At 45.3% G+C, this 22,207-nt stretch overlaps 1 protein-coding gene across 2 annotated transcripts in view; it reads left to right on the forward strand.

The window, feature by feature from the left end:
• Positions 1-22,207, forward strand: part of LOC138664645 (NXPE family member 2-like) — a 312,191-nt gene that overhangs the window by 57,439 nt on the left and 232,545 nt on the right. Inside the window, exons 1-3 of one of the 2 annotated variants that reach the window (XM_069751531.1) lie at positions 9,461-9,490; positions 11,270-11,372; positions 11,458-12,173. In XM_069751531.1, coding sequence (XP_069607632.1) covers positions 11,283-11,372; positions 11,458-12,173 — 806 coding nt within the window. In that variant the 5' untranslated portion in view covers positions 9,461-9,490; positions 11,270-11,282. Of the gene's footprint in view, positions 1-9,460; positions 9,491-11,269; positions 11,373-11,457; positions 12,174-22,207 lie in introns of those variants that run through there. The other variant, XM_069751530.1, reaches the window with a different exon arrangement.

Raw genomic sequence — 22,207 nt, forward strand, 5'->3', positions numbered from 1 at the left:
GTCTCCCTCAGAGGTCATGAGTCTTCCAGCAGGACAATGACCCAAAACACACTTCAAAAAGCACTAGAAAATAGTTTGAGAGAAAGCACTGGTGACTTCTAAGGTGGCCAGCAATGAGTCCAGACCTGAAACCCATAGAACAAGTGTGGAGAGATCTAAAAATGGCAGTTTGGAGAAGGCACCCTTCAAATATCAGGGACCTGGAGCAGTTTGCCAAAGAAAAATGGTCTAAAATTCCAGCAGAGCATTGTAAGAAACTCATTGATGGTTACCAGAAGTGGTTGGTCGCAGTTATTTTGGCTAAAGGTTGTGCAACCAAGTATGAGGCTGAGAGTGCCAATACTTTTGTCTGGCCCATTTTTGGAGTTTTGTGTGAAATGATCAATGTTTTGCTTTTTGCTTCATTCTCTTTTGTGTTTTTTCATTTAAGACAAATTAAATGAAGATAATAATACCAAAGAATTTGTGATTGCAATCATTTTCAGGAAGAGACTGAGTATTATCTGACAGAATTGCAGGGGTGTCAATACTTTTGGCCACAACTGTATAATGTATATACAGCAGAGTCGCAGTATCACCTATATAATGTATACGCAGCAGTCTATATACGGTATACAGGTGATAGTGCAAGTGCTGTACATACATAAACGTAAAAGTTTCCATATTGGGACTCACCCAGGTTGCTGAGATGGGGGAGGATGAGCTTAGGATGAACTTAGATTATGTGTCCATGTTCAGGATTGCATCAGGATTTGATCAGGATTTGACGCAGGTAAAATCTGCACCTGAGGTCACTGGCAGGTCACCTGCATTTTTCATGCGTTTTTGATGCATTTTTGACATGTTTTTCATGCGTATTTTTACACGTTTTTTTCATGCACATATGTGTGTGTTTTTGTAAGTTCAAAAAAGATATACAAAAAAAAGGGTGATGTCATTTCTTGTCCAACCTCATCGTTTACATACTCCATTGAAGAATAATGTTTACACACACAGACAGATGATGGATAACAGATCGATAGATAGATGATAGATAATAGATAGATCTATCGTATCTATTATCTATCTAAAAATATATATATGGATAGATATATCAATAGATAGATAATAGATAGATAGATGATAGATAATAGATAATACCAAGCCCGATGTTTAGTATATCTGTGTATCTTTATTCTGTCTGTCTGTCACGGAAATCCCTGACTGGTCGCTGCAAAACGGCCAAGAACAATCAGCGACGGGCATAGTCCGGTGGTGAAATGGCCACTCCCTACTCCCCTGCAGTCAGTGCCCCCTCCAGTGAGCGCTCACACAGGGCTAATGGCAGCATTAACGGACCGCGCTATGCCGCGGTGTAACGCACTCCGTTATGCAGCACCAATAGTAAAAATATCTAATGTTAAAAATAATCAAAAAAAAAACCATTATATACTCGCCCTCCGTAGGCCCCTGGATCCAGCTGAGGCATTTCCCACTCCTCGCGACGCTCCAGTGACCGGTCCATGCATTGCCGTCTCGCGAGATGATGACATAGTGGTCTCGCGAGACCGCTACATCATCATCTGGCGAGACTGTGATGCACTCTTGGGACCGGAGTGTCGCGAGGAGCATCTGTAAACTCCTCGCCTGGATCCAGGGCCGACGGAGGGTGAGTATAGAACTATTTTTATTTTAATTCTTTTTTTTAAATAGGGATATGGTGTCCACATTGCTATATATTACATGGGCTGTGTTAGATACTGCATGGGTTGTGTTATATATTACGTCTCTGTGCTATATACTATGTGGGCTGTGCTATATACTATGTGGCTGCGGTATATATTACGTGGCTGGGTAATATACTGCATCGCTGTGCTCTATACTATGTGGCCCGTGTTATACACTGCATGAGAAGTGTTATATACTACGTCTCTGTGCTATATACTACGTGGCTGGGCAATATACTACGTGGCTATGCAATATACTACGTGTCTGTGCTATATACTACGTGTCTGGGCAATATACTACGTGGCTGCTATATCTACTGTGTTGGCTGTGCTACAGTATATACTACGTGGGCTGTGTTATACACTACATCGCTGTGCTATATACTACGTGGCTGTGCTATATACTACGTGGCTTGTTATGACCTGGTGGTTAGGAGCACCCGGCACGACCTGGTAGTTAAACTCACACAGGACAAGCTCTGGGATGTGGGAGCTCTGCTGACCGCAAGCCCTAATCCTATCGCACACACTAGAAATAGCCGTGGAGCGTTCCTAACTCTCCCTAGATGCCTCTTTCACAGCCTAAGAGCTAGCTAGCCCTAGAGAAAGAAAATAAAGCCTACCTTGCCTCAGAGAAATTCCCCAAAGGAAAAGGCAGCCCCCCACATATATTGACTGTGAGTAAAGATGAAGTCACAAACGCAGAAATGAAACAGGTTTCAGCAAAGGGAGGACAGACTTACTAAACAGACAGAGGATAGGAAAGGTATCTTTGCGGTCAGCACAAAAACTACAAAAGACCACGCAGAGTGTGCAAAAAGACCTCCGCACCGACTCACGGTGCGGAGGTGCCACTCTGCATCCCAGAGCTTCCAGCTAGCAAGACAAAATCATGATAACCAGCTGGACAAGGAAACAATGAACAAATAATAACTATCAGGAACTTAGCTTCTGCTGGAGAAGACAGGTCACCAGAAAGATCCAAGAGCGAACTAAACCAATGCAGGAACGTTGACAGCTGGCATGGAGTAACGATCTGAGTGGAGTTAAATAGAGCAGTCAACCAAAGGATAAACCACGTCACCTGTGCAGCTTCACTCACAGCCACCAGAGGGAGTCCATGGACAGAACTCGCCGAAGTACCATTCACGACCACAGGAGGGAGTTCGACAACAGAATTCACAACAGTACCCCCCCCTTGAGGAGGGGTCACCGAACCCTCACCAGAGCCCCCAGGCCGATCAGGATGAGCCAAATGAAAGGCACGAACCAGATCGGCAGCATTAACATCAGAGGCAAAAACCCAGGAATTATCTTCCTGACCATAACCCTTCCACTTGACCAGGTACTGGAGTTTCCGTCTCGAAACACGAGAATCCAAAATCTTCTCCACCACATACTCCAACTCCCCCTCGACCAACACCGGGGCAGGAGGATCAACGGAGGAAACCATAGGCGCCACGTATCTCCGCAACAATGACCTATGGAACACATTATGGATGGCAAAAGAAGCTGGAAGGTCCAAACGAAATGACACAGGATTAAGAACTTCAGAAATCTTATATGGCCCAATGAAACGAGGCTTAAACTTAGGAGAGGAAACCTTCATAGGAACATGACGAGATGACAACCAAACCAAATCCCCAACACGAAGTCGGGGACCAACACAGCGCTGGCGGTTAGCGAAACGTTGAGCCTTCTCCTGGGACAATGTCAAATTGTCCACCACATGAGTCCAAATCTGCTGCAACCTGTCCACCACCGTATCCACACCAGGACAGTCCGAAGGCCCAACCTGCCCTGAAGAGAAACGAGGATGGAAACCAGAATTACAGAAAAAAAGGAGAAACTAAGTAGCCGAGCTGGCCCGATTATTAAGGGCGAACTCAGCCAAAGGCAAGAAGGACACCCAATCATCCTGATCAGCAGAAACAAAGCATCTCAGATATGTTTCCAAAGTCTGATAAGTTCGTTCGGTTTGGCCATTAGTCTGGGGATTGAAAGCCGAAGAAAACGACAAATCAATGCCCATCTTAGCACAAAAGGACCGCCAAAACCTCGAAACAAACTGGGAACCTCTGTCCGAGACGATGTTCTCTGGAATACCATGCAAACGAACCACATGCTGGAAAAACAATGGCACCAAATCAGAGGAGGAAGGCAATTTAGACAAGGGTACCAAATGGACCATCTTAGAGAAGCGATCACAAACCACCCAAATGACCGACATCCTTTGAGAAACAGGGAGATCAGAAATAAAATCCATGGAAATATGCACCCAGGGCCTCTTCGGGACCGGCAAGGGCAAAAGCAACCCACTGGCACGAGAACAGCAGGGCTTAGCCCGAGCACAAGTCCCACAGGACTGCACAAAAGAACGCACATCCCGTGACAAAGAAGGCCACCAAAAGGATCTAGCCACCAAATCTCTGGTACCAAAGATTCCAGGATGACCAGCCAACACCGAACAATGAACCTCAGAGATAACTTTATTCGTCCACCTATCAGGGACAAACAGTTTCTCCGTAGGACAACGGTCAGGTCTATCAGCCTGAAACTTCTGCAGCACGCGCTGCAAATCAGGGGAGATGGCAGACAAAATTACCCCCTCTTTAAGAATACCCGCTGGCTCCGGAACGCCCGGAGAATCAGGCACACAACTCCTTGACAGGGCATCAGCCTTCACATTCTTAGATCCCGGAAGGTATGAAACCACAAAATCAAAACGGGAGAAGAAGAGTGACCATCGAGCCTGTCTAGGATTCAACCGTTTGGAAGACTCGAGATAAGTCAAATTCTTGTGATCCGTCAAGACCACCACGCGATGTTTAGCTCCTTCAAGCCAATGTCGCCACTCCTCGAATGCCCACTTCATGGCCAACAACTCTCGATTGCCAACATCATAATTGCGCTCAGCAGGCGAGAATTTTCTAGAAAAGAAGGCACATGTTCATCACCGAGCCATCAGAACTTCTTTGCGACAAAACAGCCCCTGCTCCAATCTGAGAAGCATCAACCTCGACCTGAAACGAGAGCGAAACATCTGGCTGGCACAACACAGGGGCAGAAGAAAAACGACGCTTCAACTCCTGAAAAGCCTCTACAGCCAGAGAGGACCAATTGACCACATCAGCACCCTTCTTGGTCAAATCAGTCAATGGTTTAGCAATACTAGAAAAATTAGCGATGAAGCGACGGTAAAAATTAGCAAAGCCCAGGAATTTCTGCAGGCTCTTCACAGATGTCGGCTGAGTCCAATGATAAATGGCCTGAACTTTAACAGGGTCCATCTCGATAGTAGAAGGGGAAAAAATGAAACCCAAAAATGAAACCTTCTGAACTCCAAAGAGACACTTTGACCCCTTCACAAACAAGGAATTCGCACGAAGGACCTGGAACACCATTCTGACCTGCTTCACATGAGACTCCCAATCATCCAAAAAGACCAAAATGTCATCCAAGTACACAATTATGAATCTATCCAGGTACTCTCGGAAGATGTCATGCATAAAGGACTGAAACAGAGATGGAGCATTAGAAAGCCCGGATGGCATAACCAGGTACTCAAAATGGCCCTCGGGCGTATTAAATGCTGTTTTCCATTCATCGCCTTGTTTAATTCGCACAAGATTATACGCCCCTCAAAGATCTATCTTGGTGAACCAACTAGCCCCCTTAATCCGAGCAAACAAATCAGACAGCAGCGGCAAAGGATACTGAAATTTGACTGTGATCTTATTAAGAAGGCGGTAATCAATACAAGGTCTCAAAGAGCCATCCTTCTTGGCCACAAAAAAGAAGCCTGCTCCCAATGGTGACGACTGGCGAATATGACCCTTCTCCAAGAATTCCTTTACATAAATGCGCATAGCGGCGTGCTCTGGCACAGATAAATTAAACAGACGGCCCTTAGGAAACTTACTACCAGGAATCAAATTAATAGCACAATCGCAGTCCCTATGAGGAGGTAGGGCACCGGATTTGGGCTCTTCAAATACATCCCGGTAATCTGACAAAAACTCAGGGACTTCAGAAGGAGTGGAAGGTGAAATTGACAACAATAGAACGTCACCATGTACCCCTGAAAACCCCAGCCGGACACAGACATAGATTTCCAATCCAACACTGGATTATGGACCTGTAGCCATGGCAACCCCAAAACGACCACATCATGCAGATTATGCAACACCAAAAAGCGAATATCCTCCTGATGTGCAGGAGCCATGCACATGGTCAATTGAGTCCAGTACTGAGGCTTATTCTTGGCCAAAGGCGTAGCATCAATTCCTCTCAATGGAATAGGATACTGCAAGGGCTCCTAGAAAAAACCACAGCGCCTCGCAAACTCCAAGTCCATCAAATTCAGGGCAGCGCCTGAATCCACAAATGCCATAACAGAATAGGACGACAGAGAGCAAATCAGAGTAACGGACAAAAGAAATTTAGACTGTACCGTACCAATGGTGGCAGACCTAGCGAACCGCTTAGTGCGCTTAGTACAATCGGAGATAGCATGAGTGGAATCACTACAGTAAAAACACAGCCCATTCCGACGTCTGTGTTCTTGCTGTTCAGCTCTGGTCAAAGTCCTATCACACTGCAAAGGCTCAGGCCTATGCTCAGAGAATACCGCCAGATGGTGCACAGCTTTGCGCTCACGCAAGCGCCGATCAATCTGAATGGCCAAGGACATAGACTCATTCAGACCAGCAGGCGTGGTAAATCCCACCATGACATCCTTAAGGGCTTCAGAAAGACCCTTTCTGAAAATTGCCGCCAGGGCACACTCATTCCACTGAGTAAGCACAGACCACTTTCTAAACTTCTGACAGTACACCTCCGCTTCATCCTGACCCTGACACAAAGCCAGCAAGATTTTCTCTGCCTGATCCACTGAATTTGGTTCATCATAAAGCAATCCAAGCGCCAGAAAAAACGCATCAACATCACGCAATGCAGGATCTCCTGGCGCAAGGGAAAATGCCCAGTCTTGAGGGTCACCACACAGCAAAGAAATAATGATTTTTACTTGTTGAACGGGGTCACCAGAGGAGCGGGGTTTCAAAGCAATTAACAGTTTACAATTATTTTTGAAATTCAAGAACTTAGATCTATCCCCAGAAAATAAATCAGGAATAGGAATTCTAGGCTCTAACATAGGATTCTGAACCACAAAATCTTGAATGTTTTGTACCCTTGCAGTGAGATGATCCACACAAGAGGACAGAATGTCCATATCTACACCTGTGTCCTGAACCACCCAAAGGTTTAGGGGAAAAGAAAGACAAAACACAGTGCAAAGAAAAAAAAATGGTCTCAGAACTTCTCTTATCCCTCTATTGAGATGCATTAATACTTTGGGCCAGCTGTACTGTTATGACCTGGTGGTTAGGAGCACCCGGCACGACCTGATAGTTAAACTCACACAGGACAAGCTCTGGGATGTGGGAGCTCTGCTGACCGCAAGCCCTAATCCTATCACACACACTAATAGCCATGGAGTGTTCCTGACTCTCCCTAGACGCCTCTTTCACAGCCTAAGAGCTAGCTAGCCCTAGAGAAAGAAAATAAAGCCTACCTTGCCTCAGAGAAATTCCCCAAAGGAAAAGGCAGCCCCCCACATATATTGACTGTGAGTAAAGATGAAGTCACAAACACAGAAATGAAACAGGTTTCAGCAAAGGGAGGCCAGACTTACTAAACAGACAGAGGATAGGAAAGGTATCTTTGCGGTCAGTACAAAAACTACAAAAGACCACGCAGAGTGTGCAAAAAGACCTCCGCACCGACTCACGGTGCGGAGGTGCCACTCTGCATCCCAGAGCTTCCAGCTAGCAAGACAAAATCATGATAACCAGCTGGACAAGGAAACAATGAACAAATAATAACTATCAGGAACTTAGCTTCTGCTGGAGAAGACAGGTCACCAGAAAGATCCTAGAGCGAACTGAACCAATGCAGGAACATTGACAGCTGGCATGGAGTAACGACCTGAGTGGAGTTAAATAGAGCAGCCAACCAAAGGATAAACCACGTCACATATGCAAGGAACCTCAGAAGCAGCAGCTTCACTCACAGCCACCAGAGGGAGTCCATGGACAGAACTCGCCGACGTACCATTCACGACCACAGGAGGGAGTTCGACAACAGAATTCACAACAGTGGCTGCTATATACTACGTGGGCTGTGTTATATACTACCTCGCTGTGCTATATACTACATGGCTGTGCAATATACCACGTGGCTCTGCTATATACTATGCGGCCGGCCGCGACCAATCAGCGATATTGACGCGGAATTTAACCCCCACTCACAGCGTGACGTACATACATACAACCATATTCTAGAATACCCAAGCATATTCGAGCCATCTAGTATATATATAATCGTCTAATGGTCTGTTTTTCTATAACAGGAATCCCGCGTCGCTGATTGGTCACGGGCGGCTGGCGCGACCAATCAGCGACAGGTACAGTCAGGTCGTGAATTGGTGCAGGATTTAAACCATGCTTCGCTGCACTGATTGCTCGAGCCTGGCCGTCCACGACCAATCAACAATATTGCAGCGGGATTTAAACACCACTTTGTAAATAAAGTACATACATATAGCCGATGCGTTAGAATCGGGCCACCATCTAGTAGATATATAATAGCAAGGCTGATGTTTATGAATAAACGTTTAATTTAAAAAAAATGGCGTGGGCTCCCGCATAATTTTCTGCGCCAGAGGGGGAAAGCCGATGGCCAGAGGCCAATATTTGTAGCCTAGGAAGGGGGATATACCCATGGCCCCTCCCAGGCTAGGAATATCAGCTCACAGCTGTCTGCGTATCCTTTACTGGCTATTAAAATAGGGGGACCACAAAAAATATGACGTGGGGTCCCCCTATAATTTATAGCCAGAAAGGCTACGCAGACAGCTGCGGGATGATATTCATAGCCTAGAGAGGGGCCATGGATATTGGCACCCCCGGCTACAAATACCAGCCCACAGCCGCCCCAGAAATGGTGCATCTCTAAGATGCACCAGTTCCGGCACTTAGCCCCTCTCTTCCCACTCCTGTGTAGCGATGGGATATGTGGTAATAAGGGGTTAATGTCACCTTGCTATTGTAAGGTGACATTAAGCTGGGTTAATAATGGAGAGGCGTCAATAAGATGCATATCCATTATTAATCCTAGAGTAGTGAAAGAGTTAAAAAGAAATAAAGACACAGCCAGAAAAAAGTATTTTATTATTCTTAATTTCCCCATACTTACCATACTCGATTGCCTGCAAAAAAACGTAAAATAATAAACCGTATACTCCCTGTCCAACGCAGTCCAATTAATAACGAGTGTCTCACGACGATCTCCCCTATAGAACAGTGACATTGGGTGATGTCACTGCTCTATAGGACCTCCAGTGACACTGACAGGAGACAATTGCTCCTGCAGTGCATCACTGAGATTTTACTCTAGTTCACTGGTCTCACTTTATGGCAATTGCTGCGTGGGAACTTTCTCACACAGCAATGCCAAAAGTGAGACGAGGGACTGTTTTCTCACAGGGGCGTAGGACTACACTGTGAGGAATACATTGTGAAAGGATACCTTTCATCATTGTATTCCTGTAGCCCCTAGAGAGCAGTCGTATCAGCTGATGCTGCTGCTCTCCACGGTAGATCGGCGTGGGACACTCGTTTTAATTGGATTTCTGCGGATCAGGGAGTATATTGTTTGTTTATTATTTTAATATTTTTTACAGGTGACACTGGCTTTGGGGATCAAAGTGACAAGTGATGGTGAGTATGTACTCTATGTTTAATGTACTGTATGTATATATGTATGTTGTATGTATGTACTGTATGTATGTGTTGTATGCTGTATGTTGCATGTTGTATGGTGCATGTTGTATGGTGCAGGTCATTGCATGTTGTTGCATGTTGCATGTCACATGTTGCATATCATCGCATATTGTATGTTGCATGTTACATGTTGTATGTCGCATGTCGTCACATGTTGTATGTTGTCGCATGCTGTCACATGTTGCATGTCACATGTCGCATGTTGCCGTATGTCGCATGTTGTCGCCTGTCGTCGCATGTTGCTTGTCGAATGTCGTCACATGTTGTATGCCGCATGTTGTCGAATGTCTCATGTTGTCACATGTTGCATGTTGTCGCATGTTGCATGTTGTCGCATGTCACATGTCACAGGTTGTATGTTGCATGTTGCCGCATGTTGCATGTCACATGTCGTCACATGTTACATGTTGTATGTCACCTGTCGCGTGTTGTAGCATGTCACATGTTGCATGTCGTTGCATGTTGCATGATGTCACATGTCGTATGTTGCATGTTGTATTTCGCATGTTGTCGCATGTCGCATGTTGTCGCATGTTGCATGTTGAATGTTGTCGCATGTTGAATGTTGTCGCATGTCACATGTTGTTGCATGTCGCATGCCGTTGCATGTTGCATGTCACATGTTACATGTTGCATGTCACATATTGTTGCATGTTGTATGTCGCATGTCACATGTTGCATGTCACATGTCGCATGTTGCATGTTGTATGTTGCATGCCACATGTTGCATGTCACATGTCGCATGGTGTATGGTGTATGCTGTGTGTTGTATGTTGTATGTGCACACAGTGTGGACGAATCTGGCTCTGCTACATCTGAATGCCTGACATCTACATGTAGCAGAGCCGGTAGATAACTCTCCATCGATCACCTACACTACAGTGTTCTCGCAAACAGCTGATCAGCTGTTTGCGAGAACCAGACTAGTGACCGGAGATAAGCCCCGGTCACATGCACCGCAGTTCTCGCGATAACATAAGTTATCGCAAGAACTGCAGTGGACGAGGGACTTCCGACGGCGGGACAGGTGAGCCGGCAGACATGCATAGTAAGCTGCTTTAACGCAGTTTCTACGCATGTGACTAATCATTAGATGCGATTTTATCACATCTAATGATAGTCTATGGTAAATATACGGCACGGCGACGGAGCGTCACCGCTTTGTAAACAAACATGCTGCGTTCTGAAAAGACGCGCCGCATGTCCGTTTATGCTATTCTGCTGCCTCCGTGTTTTAGCGCATAGTGGAGACGAGATTTCATGAAATCCCCTCCACTGTGCTGTAATATCTGGACGCTGCGTGTTTGACGCTGGGGCTCTATGCAGCGTCAAACACGCAGCGTTTCCTGAAGGTGGAAACATAGCCTTATACTCATTTACATGCCAAATATTTCAGTTAGAGGCTTGAAAATGTAATAATTTGTACATCTTAATGTCATCTGCTGCTACCTCGGTTTGTACGTCTTATGGCTTGTCCTTCTTGGGGTTGCTATTTCAATGTTGAGGAATATATTAAAAAGAGCAATTCATAGCCATAAATGGGCTCATAGTATGGAAGTGAAACAGCTGTTTCCCTCCAAAATTAAAGAATTAGCTAAGGAGTTGATAATAGACTGAAGCAACATTGAGCTGCAGTGATTGTAATCCTCTAAACTTACAGGTCCAATGATTATGTGAGAATTGTCTTTATCTTTTTTTTGTTTGTTTGTTTTTTAGGAGAAGCAATAGAATGTCGAAGCCTAACACAATACAGTTTAAGATGGTCTTGGGCCTTGCAATATTTTTCATCACCTTGCTTAGCTTCATCATTCATCTTCAGGTAGGTTTTTAATTAGATAAGTTATCATGCATTTTACAACATTTTTACTTGTGTAACCAAAGAAATATTGCCAATTTCTCATCAGCCTAATTACCTTAAAATCTTATCAAACCACTATATCTCTGTGTTCGAAAAGACTAACACATCATTCCCATCAAATGAACCAAACAGCATAGATATACAAATAAGTGAACTAATGACTCTTATAGATCGTACTGTTCCAAATGTGGATTTTTCATTTTTTAATGAAACAACCAGTGCCAAAAATAGCACCGCAACCATCGTAGAGAAGAAACCTAATTACTGTGTTGGAGACACCATAACTGTCCGGGTGGAGATGTGTAACTTCTTGGGAGAAAAAAAATCCTATGGAGGAGACTTTTTAAGAGCTCGTATTTTTTCTACAAAACTTGGTGCTGGAGCTTCTGGAGAGATTAAAGATTTTAAAAATGGAACCTATAATGTATATTTTACTCTATTTTGGGAAGGTGAAGTAAAGATCTCTGTTCTCTTAATGCATCCAAGTGAAGGAGTCTCTGCTTTATGGAAGTCGAGGAACCTTGGATACAAATATATCAAATATACCGGGAAATTCCTTAATAAAAGTCAAGAAGTAGTGACAGAATGTGGATTTTCTTTAGATACAAAAGGTGATAAATGTAACTATGTGGACAAAAGATATGGAGAATCTTTCTACTGCATTAAACCTCCTGGTGTAGCTTGTGAGGCTTTCGTATCTTTGAAGAGTGGAAACAATCCTTATACCAATCTTACCAAACTTCAGAAAAATCTCTTTGTAAGGTAAATACCAGTTTCAATTCAATTAAGGTACATAAATGTTTTATTTATTTTGTTATCATCTGTCTGACTTGAAGTCTTGAAGTGCTTGCAGTATATCAAAACAAACATGCACCACCGAGCAAAATAAAATAAATGGTCAGATGCAGACTTTTTTGATCGTAGTGCTATGTCATACAAACAAACAAAACTGCTTTCTGAGTACATCAAGGTACAGTGCCTTAAAAAAGTATTCATATCCTGTGAGCTTTTCCATTTTTTTCACGTTACACCTCCAAACTTGAATGTCTTTTATTGGGATTTTATATGTGATATGTAGAGATGAGCGAATATTTCAATGTTCGGTTCAGATTACGTTAGCTGAATTTGCAATATTCACCGATTTAATTTGTCGAATATTTGCCGAACATTGCCGAATACCATTCACATCAAAGGGGAACAAAAACAAATGCATGCAAAACACCTTATAATGGCCCCAAATGCTGCCTAAACACATCAAATGAGGGACAGACACCACCAGGATAGTGGCCTCAATTCACCCACAATACAGATTTTAGACACCACCAGGATAGTGGCCTCAATTCACCCACAGTACAGATTTTAGCATGGCACTTCAGCAATCAGCCAGGCATGAGGTATCGGGATCTGGAACAGCATTTACAGATTTCAACTGAACATCACAGTAAGGCTACTTTCACACTTGCGTTGTGTAACGGACATCACAATGCGTTGTTTTGGAGATAAAAAATGCATCCTGCAAAGTTGCCTGCAGGATGCGTTTTTTCTTCATTGACTTGCATTAGCGACGCATTGCGACGTATGGCCACACGTCGCATCCGTTGTGCGACGGATGCGTCATGTTTTGGCAGATTGTCGGCACAAAAAACGTTACATGTAACGTTTTTTGTGCGTCGTGTCCGCCATTTCCGACCGCACATGTGCGGCCGGAACTCCGACCCCTCCTCTCTGGACATTACAATGGGGCAGCGGATGCATTGAAAAACTGCATCCGCTGCCCCGTTGTTTTTTTTTTTTTTTACAACGTGCGTCGCAGTGCGTCGGGCTTGTACCGACGCAAGTGTGAATGTAGCCCCTGACGAGATGGTTGAGGGATCGGTGTAGGAACCCATTGCTGGGAGCCCTGAGAGCACATGCAATACCTATACCTGCTTTTATGCTCAGTTTTCTAGACTATTATTGTCAGAAAAATTTAAGGCTAGTAACACGGGTAATTGAGTCCAAGGAAGTGGAGGCCTGACAGTGTAAGGAGAAGCATCGGACACCGGGTACTTGTACCATGCTGGGTCTGGAAGTGCTGAGACTGCATCACCTGTTGACTGGGGGAAGGCATAAAGGCCCGGACAGAACACCTGACCTAGAAGCAAGGGGTGTACACAAGCAAAAGCGCGCGCAGCAGCAGTTAGTTTCCCCGAGCACCCGTGCCTCGTCGGTCTGTGCCCACCAGCTCCCGCCGCCACCCGAGTGACTGTCAGAGACTGAGGTGTTGGGTGCCCTGCTTCTGCGTGACTGAGAGGTACCGCATGTCCTATGACTTGGGGGTACAGTGCACAGGCCCCCTAAAAGGAACCAGGTAGCAGACTAACCTCTGCAGTCTACCGGGCCCGTTGCTGCTGATCATCTAACGTTGGACCCTGCAAGTGCCACAGCCCTTCTCATCCCGGCCATGCCAACTTATGGTCTAGGGACTCAGCGGATGGTACCGGAGACCGACCTCTGCCACCAGAAGATGGGCCATTGACCCCACTGGAACAGCATCGTGCTGGCCGTTGTTGGTGCCGGGAACAGTGGTCTGACTTCAGACACCCCCCCTGTGGCTCCAGATCCATCCAGAGACAGAATCAACCCTGAGTCCCATTTGCCTGCTCCACCCCATCAGGACATGAGACAGCCTAAGACAGAGAGACAGATGATCTGTTTCATATGTGGAGACATTAGACATTATGCCCGAGGGGGTGCAAAGCATGGAAGGACGCTCACCTGGCAGCTGTTAAATTAGTGGGTTCCGTGGCCGGGGGGGAAGGGGGGAGATGCCTGGAGCCTGAACAGCCAAGGAGAGAAGGTACTCCCAAAAGTTTAGTTTACCTGAGCCCTCTCATCTGGGCCAAAATGGACGGCCAGGCCATTTGATGCTTAGTAGACACTGGTTTAGAAGTCACGACTAGGGTTGAGCGAAACGGATCGTTCATTTTCAAAAGTCGCCGACTTTTGGCAAAGTCGGGTTTCATGAAATCCGACCCGACCCCTGTGTGGGGTCGGCCATGCGGTACGCAACTTTCGCGCCAAAGTCGCGTTTCAATGACGCGAAAAGCGCCATTTCTCAGCCAATGAAGGTGGACGCAGAGTGTGGGCAGCATGATGACATAGGTCCTGGTCCCCACCATCTTAGAGAAGGGCATTTCAGTAATTGGCTTGCTGTCTGCGGCGTCACAGGGGCTATAAAGGGGCGTTCCCGCCGACCGCCATCTTACTGCTGCTGATCTGAGCCTAGGGAGAGGTTGCTGCCGCTTCGTCAGAAGCAGGGATAGCGTTAGGCAGGGTCCATTAACCACCAAACTGCTTGTGCTGTAGCGATTTCCACTGTCCAACACCACCTTTTGTTTGCAGGGACAATGGAAGCTACATTTTTTTTTCCTCAGCGCTGTAGCTCATTGGGCTGCCCTAGAAGGCTCCCTGTTAGCTGCATTGCTGTGTGTACGCCGCTGTGCAAACCAACTGCTTTTTTCAAAGCACAAATCCTGTTGTTCCTTCCTTTCTGCACAGCTATCTTTTTTGTTTGTCCACACTTTTGATTTAATTTGTGCATCAGTCCACTCCTTATTGCTGCCTGCCATACCTGGCTGAGATTACAGCAGGGAGATAGTAATTGTAGGACAGTCCCTGTTTTTTTTTTTTTTTAATTCTCCCTTAAAAAATAAGTTGTGGGAGATTAAGATTGGCATTTCTGCTAGAGTGCCATCCCTGTGTGTGCCATCTCTCTCACATAGTGGGCCATAGAAAGCCTTTTTATTTTTCTGTTTTTTTTTTGTAGGGTTTATAAATTCTCCCTGATAAAAAAAAAACAGTGCGAGATTAATATTGGCCTCTGGGCTTGTGTGCCAGTCCTGAGTGTGCCATCTCTCTCTCAAATAGTGGGCCATAGAAAGCCTATTTATTTATTTTTTTATTTGGTTTCTAAATTTTCCCTGAAAAAATAAAAACAAATCAGTGGGAGATTAATATTGGCCTTTCTGCTTGTGCACCATTCCTGACTCCTGGGTGTGCCATCTCTCTCTCTCAAATAGTGGGCCATAGAAAGCCTATTTTTTTTTTTATTTGGTTTCTAAATTCTCCCTGAAAAAATAAAAACAAATCAGTGGGAGATTAATATTGGCCTTTCTGCTTGTGTGCCATTCCGGACTCCTGGGTGTGCCATCTCCGTCTCTCAAATAGTGGGCCATAGAAAGCCAATTTTTTTTTTATTTGGTTTCTAAATTCTCCCTGAAAAAATAAAAACAAATCAGTGGGAGATTAATATTGGCCTTTCTGCTTGTGCGCCATTCCTGACTCCTGGGTGTGCCATCTCTCTCTCTCAAATAGTGGGCCATAGAAAGCCTATTTTTTTTTTATTTGTTTTCTAAATTCTCCCTTAACAAATCATTTTTTTTTGTTTCTAAAGTCTCCCTGTAAAAAAAAAAAAAAATCAGTGGGAGATTAATATTGGCCTTTCTGCTTGTGCACCATTCCTGACTCCTGGGTGTGCCATCTCTCTCTCTCAAATAGTGGGCCATAGAAAGCCTATTTTTTATTTTTTATTTGGTTTCTAAATTCTTCCTGAAAAAATAAAAACAAATCAGTGGGAGATTAATATTGGCCTTTCTGCTTGTGTGCCATTCCTGACTCCTGGGTGTGCCATCTCCGTCTCTCAAATAGTGGGCCATAGAAAGCCTAAATTTTTATTTTATTTGTTTTCTAAATTCTCCCTTAACAAATCATTTGTTTTTTTTGGTTTCTAAATTCTCCCTGTAAAAATTAAAAAAAAAAAGTGGGAGATCAATATTGTCATTTGTGCTTCAGTGACAGTCCTGCGTGTGTGGCATCTCTCTCATTTGGTGCCACCGAAAACAGAGTGTGTAACATTGTGCCTGATTTTCCTTGCGGTCTCACCCACCTGTAAAGGGATATCTAAATCATACTGAAGTTATAGCTCACCGTTTAAGTTGTTTGACAGCAATAAATACCGTTACTTTGGTTACGTTTTTAAAACAATGAGGAAGTCTGGGGAAGAGGTCGTGGCCGTGGGCGTTCATTGTCAGCTGGTAATGATGGTAGTGGTATTGGAGCATCAGGTGGTCGTGGGAAAAAAAATATTGCACCTAAGTCTGGAGCTGTGGAGCCTGGTTCGTCGTCTGGCTACAGAAGGCCTCAAACGCTCCCTTTTCTGGGAGTAGGAAAACCACTTTTAAAGCCGGAGCAGCAAGAGCAAGTTTTGGCTTACCTTGCTGACTCAGCCTCTAGCTCTTTTGCCTCCTCTTTTGAAACTGGTAAATGTAAAAGCAGCGCGTCGTTAGTGGATGTTCACGGTCAGGGACAAGTCGCTTCCTTGTCCTCTTCAGCAAAAACAACAACAGAGAAGGATGCAGCAGGCGACACAACGGGTTACTCCATGGAGCTCTTTACACATACCGTCCCTGGCTTAGAAAGTGAAACAGTTAACAGGCCATGCCCATTACAAGTTGAATCTGACATGGAGTGCACTGATGCACAGCCACAGCCAGACTACTATGCTGGTCCTTTGACTCCACAACATTGCCCTCGCAGGGTACTGCTCCAGAATCAGACCCTGATGAGACTATGTTGCCCCATCACGAACGCTCTACCACCGACTTATACGTTGACACAGACGAAGTTGCACATGAGCTAGAAGAGGAGGTTATAGATGACCCAGTTGTTGACCCCGATTGGCAGCCATTGGGGGAACAGGGTGCAGGCGGCAGTAGTTCTGAAGAGGAGGAGGAGGGGCCGCAGCAGGCATTAACATCGCAACAGGTTCCATCTGCCGGGCCCGTAGATGGGACAAAACGCATGGCAAAGCAAAAACCTGTTGGAGGACAGCGTGGCCATCCGGTTAAAGCTCAGTCTGCAATGCCTGAAAAGGGATCCGAGGCTCGAAAGAGTGCAGTCTGGCATTTATTTAAACAACATCCAATTGATCAGCGCAAACTCATCTGTCAAAAATGTTCAACTACCTTAAGCAGAGGTCAGAATCTGAGAAGTCTCAATACAAGTTGCATGCATAGACATTTAACCACCATGCATTTGCAAGCCTGGACTAACTACCAAACGTCCCTTAAGGTTGTAGCACCCTCGGCCAATGAAGCTAGTCAGCAACGCTACATCCCTGCCGTCACTGTAAGGCCACCATTTTCCGCACCACCTGCAGTATCTGAGCAGGTTTCTTTGCCAGGCCAAAGCAGTCAGGGTCAGGGAATCACCAGTTTCGTAGTAGGAAACACTGCATGTAGGGCACCGGCGGAAACAATACCGTCTCCAACCGTCTCTCATTCTGCCATGTCCACCGGCACACCCGCTAGTTCCACGATCTCCTGCTCTCCGGTCCAGCTCACCCTACATGAGACTCTGGTTAGAAAAAGGAAGTACTTATCCTCGCATCTGCGTACACAGGGTTTGAACGCCCACATAGCTAGACTAATCTCGTTAGAGATGATGCCCTACCGGTTAGTTGAAAGCGAAGCTTTCAAAGCCCTGATGGACTACGCTGTACCATGCTACGAGCTACCCAGTCGACACTTCTTTTCGAGAAAAGCCATCCCAGCCCTCCACCAGCATGTTAAAGAGCGCATCGTCCATGCACTCAGGCAATCTGTGAGTACAAAGGTGCACCTGACAACAGATGCATGGACCAGTAGGCATGGCCAGGGACGTTACGTGTCCATCACGGCACACTGGGTGAATGTGGTGGATGCAGGGTCCACAGGGGACATCAATTTCGGGACAGTTCTGCCTAGCCCATGGTCTAGGAAACAGTTGGCTGTAGGTGTTCGCACCCCCTCCTCCTCCTCCTCCTCGTCGTTCTGCAGAAGCGAGAGCTCGTCCACAGACCGCAGTCGGCAAACCACTCCATCCGCAGCTGCCACTGTTGCACACCAGTTGTCCCATTATGGGCCAGCTACTGGCAAGCGTCAGCAGGCTGTATTGGCTATGAAGTGTTTGGGCGACAACAGACACACCGCGGAAGTTCTGTCCGAGTTCTTGCAGACAGAAACGCAGTCGTGGCTGGGCACAGTAGATCTTGAGGCAGGCAAGGTAGTGAGTGATAACGGAAGGAATTTCATGGCTGCCATCTCCCTTTCCCAACTGAAACACATTCCTTGCCTGGCTCACACCTTAAACCTGGTGGTGCAGTGCTTCCTGAAAAGTTATCCGGGGTTATCTGGCCTGCTCCTCAAAGTGCGCGGACTTTGCTCACATATCCGCCGTTCGCCCGTACACTCCAGCCGTATGCAGACCTATCAGCGGTCTTTGAACCTTCCCCAGCATGGCCTAATCATAGACGTTGCAACAAGGTGGAACTCAACACTGCACATGCTTCAGAGACTGTGCGAACAGAGGCGGGCTGTTATGTATTTGTGGGAGGATACACATACACGGGCAGGCAGTAGGATGGCAGACATGGAGTTGTCAGGTGTGCAGTGGTCGAAGATACAAGACATGTGTCAAGTCCTTCAGTGTTTTGAGGAATGCACACGGCTGGTTAGTGCAGACAACGCCATAATAAGCATGAGCATCCCCCTAATGTGTCTGCTGATGCAAAGTTTGACGCACATAAAGGATCAGGCGTCTGCAGCAGAGGAAGAGGAAAGCCTTGATGACAGTCAGCCATTGTCTGGTCAGGGCAGTGTACAGGACGAGGTAGCGGGCGAAGACGAGGAGGAGGACGAGGAGGATGATGGGGATGAGTATATTTTTAATGAGGAAGCTTTTCCGGGGCCACTGGAAATTGGTGGCGTGGCAAGGCCGGGTTCTAGTATTATGAGGGACACAAGTGACGTAGATTTGCCTAAAACTGCCCCTCAACCAAGCACAACCGCAGATTTGACAACTGGAACTTTGGCACACATGGCGGATTATGCCTTACGTATCCTCAAAAGGGACACACGCATTACGAAAATGATGAACGATGACGATTACTGGTTGGCCTGCCTCCTTGATCCTCACTATAAAGGCAAATTGCAAAATATTATGCCACATGAGAACTTGGAACTAATATTAGCAACTAGGGTTGAGCGAAATGGGTCGAACATTTTCAAAAGTCGCCGACTTTTGGCGAAGTCGAGTTTCATGAAACCCGATCCGACCCCTGTGCGTGGTCGGCCATGCGGTACGCGACTTTCGCGCCAAAGTCGCGTTTCAATGACACGAAAAGCGCCATTTCTCAGCCAATGAAGGTAAACGCAGAGTGTGGGCAGCGTGATGACATAGGTCCTGGTCCCCACCATCTTAGAGAAGGGCATTGCAGTGATTGGCTTGCTGTCTGGGGCGTCACAGGGGCTATAAAGGGGAGTTCCCGCCGACCGCCATGTTACTGCTGCTGATCTGAGCTTAGGGAGAGGTTGCTGCCGCTTCGTCAGAAGCAGGGATAGCGTTAGGCAGGGTCCACTAACCACAAAACCGCTTGTGCTGTAGCGATTTCCACTGCCCAACACCACCTTCAGTGTGCAGGGACAGTGGAAGCTCCTTTTTTTTTTTTTTTCCTCAGCGCTGTAGCTCATTGGGCTGCCCTAGAAGGCTCCCTGATAGCTGCATTGCTGTGTGTACGCCGCTGTGCAAACCAACTGCTTTTTTCAAAGCACAAATCCTCTTGTTCCTTCCTTTCTGCACAGCTATCTTGTTTGTTTGTCCACACTTTTTATTTAATTTGTGCATCAGTCCACTCCTTATTGCTGCCTGCCATACCTGGCTGAGATTACTGCAGGGAGATAGTAATTGAAGGACAGTTCCTTTTTTTTTTTTTTGTGGGAGATTAAGATTGACATTTCTGCTAGAGTGCCATCTCTGTCTGTGTCATCTCTCACTCAGTGGGCCATAGAAAGCCTATTTATTTTTTTGCTTGATTTGGGTTCCAAAATCTACCAGAAAAAATCACAACATCAATCAGTGGGAGAAAAATATTGGCCTCAGGGCTTGTGTGCCACTCCTTACTCCTGTGTGTGCCATCTCTCACTCAGTGGGCCATAGAAAGCCTATTAATTTTTTTGCTTGATTTGGGTTCTAAATTCTACCTGAAAAAATCAATAAATCAATCAGTGGGAGATTAATATTGGCCTCTGGGCTTGTGTGCCAGTCCTGAGCGTGCCATCTCTCTCACAAATAGTGGGCCATAGAAAGCCTATTTATTTTTTTGGTTGATTTGGGTTCATAATTCTACCTGAAAAAATCAATCAATCAATCAGTGGGAGATTAATATTGGCCTTTGGGCTTGTGTGCCAGTCCTAAGCGTGCCATCTCTCTCTCTCAGATAGTGGGCCATAGAAAGCCTATTTATTATTATTTTTTTTATTGGGTTTATAAATTTTCCCTGGAAAAAAAAAAATGGGAGATTAATATTGGCCTCTGGGCTTGTGTGCCAGTCCTGAGCGTGCCATCTCTCTCACAAATAGTGGGCCATAGAAAGCCTATTTATTTTTTTGGTTGATTTGGGTTCATAATTCTACCTGAAAAAATCAATCAATCAATCAGTGGGAGAAAAATATTGGCCTCAGGGCTTGTGTGCCACTCCTTACTCCTGTGTGTGCCATCTCTCACTCAGTGGGCCATAGAAAGCCTATTAATTTTTTTGCTTGATTTGGGTTCTAAATTCTACCTGAAAAAATCAATAAATCAATCAGTGGGAGATTAATATTGGCCTTTGGGCTTGTGTGCCAGTCCTAAGCGTGCCATCTCTCTCTCTCTCAGATAGTGGGCCATAGAAAGCCTATTTTTTTATTATTTTATTGGGTTTATAAATTTTCCCTGGAAAAAAAAAAAAAGTGGGAGATTAATATTGGCCTCTGGGCTTGTGTGCCAGTCCTGAGCGTGCCATCTCTCTCACAAATAGTGGGCCATAGAAAGCCTATTTATTTTTTTGGTTGATTTGGGTTCATAATTCTACCTGAAAAAGTCAATCAATCAATCAGTGGGAGATTAATATTGGCCTTTGGGCTTGTGTGCCAGTCCTAAGCGTGCCATCTCTCTCTCTCTCAGATAGTGGGCCATAGAAAGCCTATTTATTATTATTTTTTTTATTGGGTTTATAAATTTTCCCTGGAAAAAAAAAAATGGGAGATTAATATTGGCCTCTGGGCTTGTGTGCCAGTCCTGAGCGTGCCATCTCTCTCACAAATAGTGGGCCATAGAAAGCCTATTTATTTTTTTGGTTGATTTGGGTTCATAATTCTACCTGAAAAAATCAATCAATCAATCAGTGGGAGAAAAATATTGGCCTCAGGGCTTGTGTGCCACTCCTTACTCCTGTGTGTGCCATCTCTCACTCAGTGGGCCATAGAAAGCCTATTAATTTTTTTGCTTGATTTGGGTTCTAAATTCTACCTGAAAAAATCAATAAATCAATCAGTGGGAGATTAATATTGGCCTTTGGGCTTGTGTGCCAGTCCTAAGCGTGCCATCTCTCTCTCTCTCAGATAGTGGGCCATAGAAAGCCTATTTTTTTATTATTTTATTGGGTTTATAAATTTTCCCTGGAAAAAAAAAAAAAGTGGGAGATTAATATTGGCCTCTGGGCTTGTGTGCCAGTCCTGAGCGTGCCATCTCTCTCACAAATAGTGGGCCATAGAAAGCCTATTTATTTTTTTGGTTGATTTGGGTTCATAATTCTACCTGAAAAAGTCAATCAATCAATCAGTGGGAGATTAATATTGGCCTTTGGGCTTGTGTGCCAGTCCTAAGCGTGCCATCTCTCTCTCTCTCAGATAGTGGGCCATAGAAAGCCTATTTATTATTATTTTTTTTATTGGGTTTAT

Source organism: Ranitomeya imitator, chromosome 2, assembly GCF_032444005.1.
Source record: "Ranitomeya imitator isolate aRanImi1 chromosome 2, aRanImi1.pri, whole genome shotgun sequence".
Taxonomy (NCBI): domain Eukaryota; kingdom Metazoa; phylum Chordata; class Amphibia; order Anura; family Dendrobatidae; genus Ranitomeya; species Ranitomeya imitator.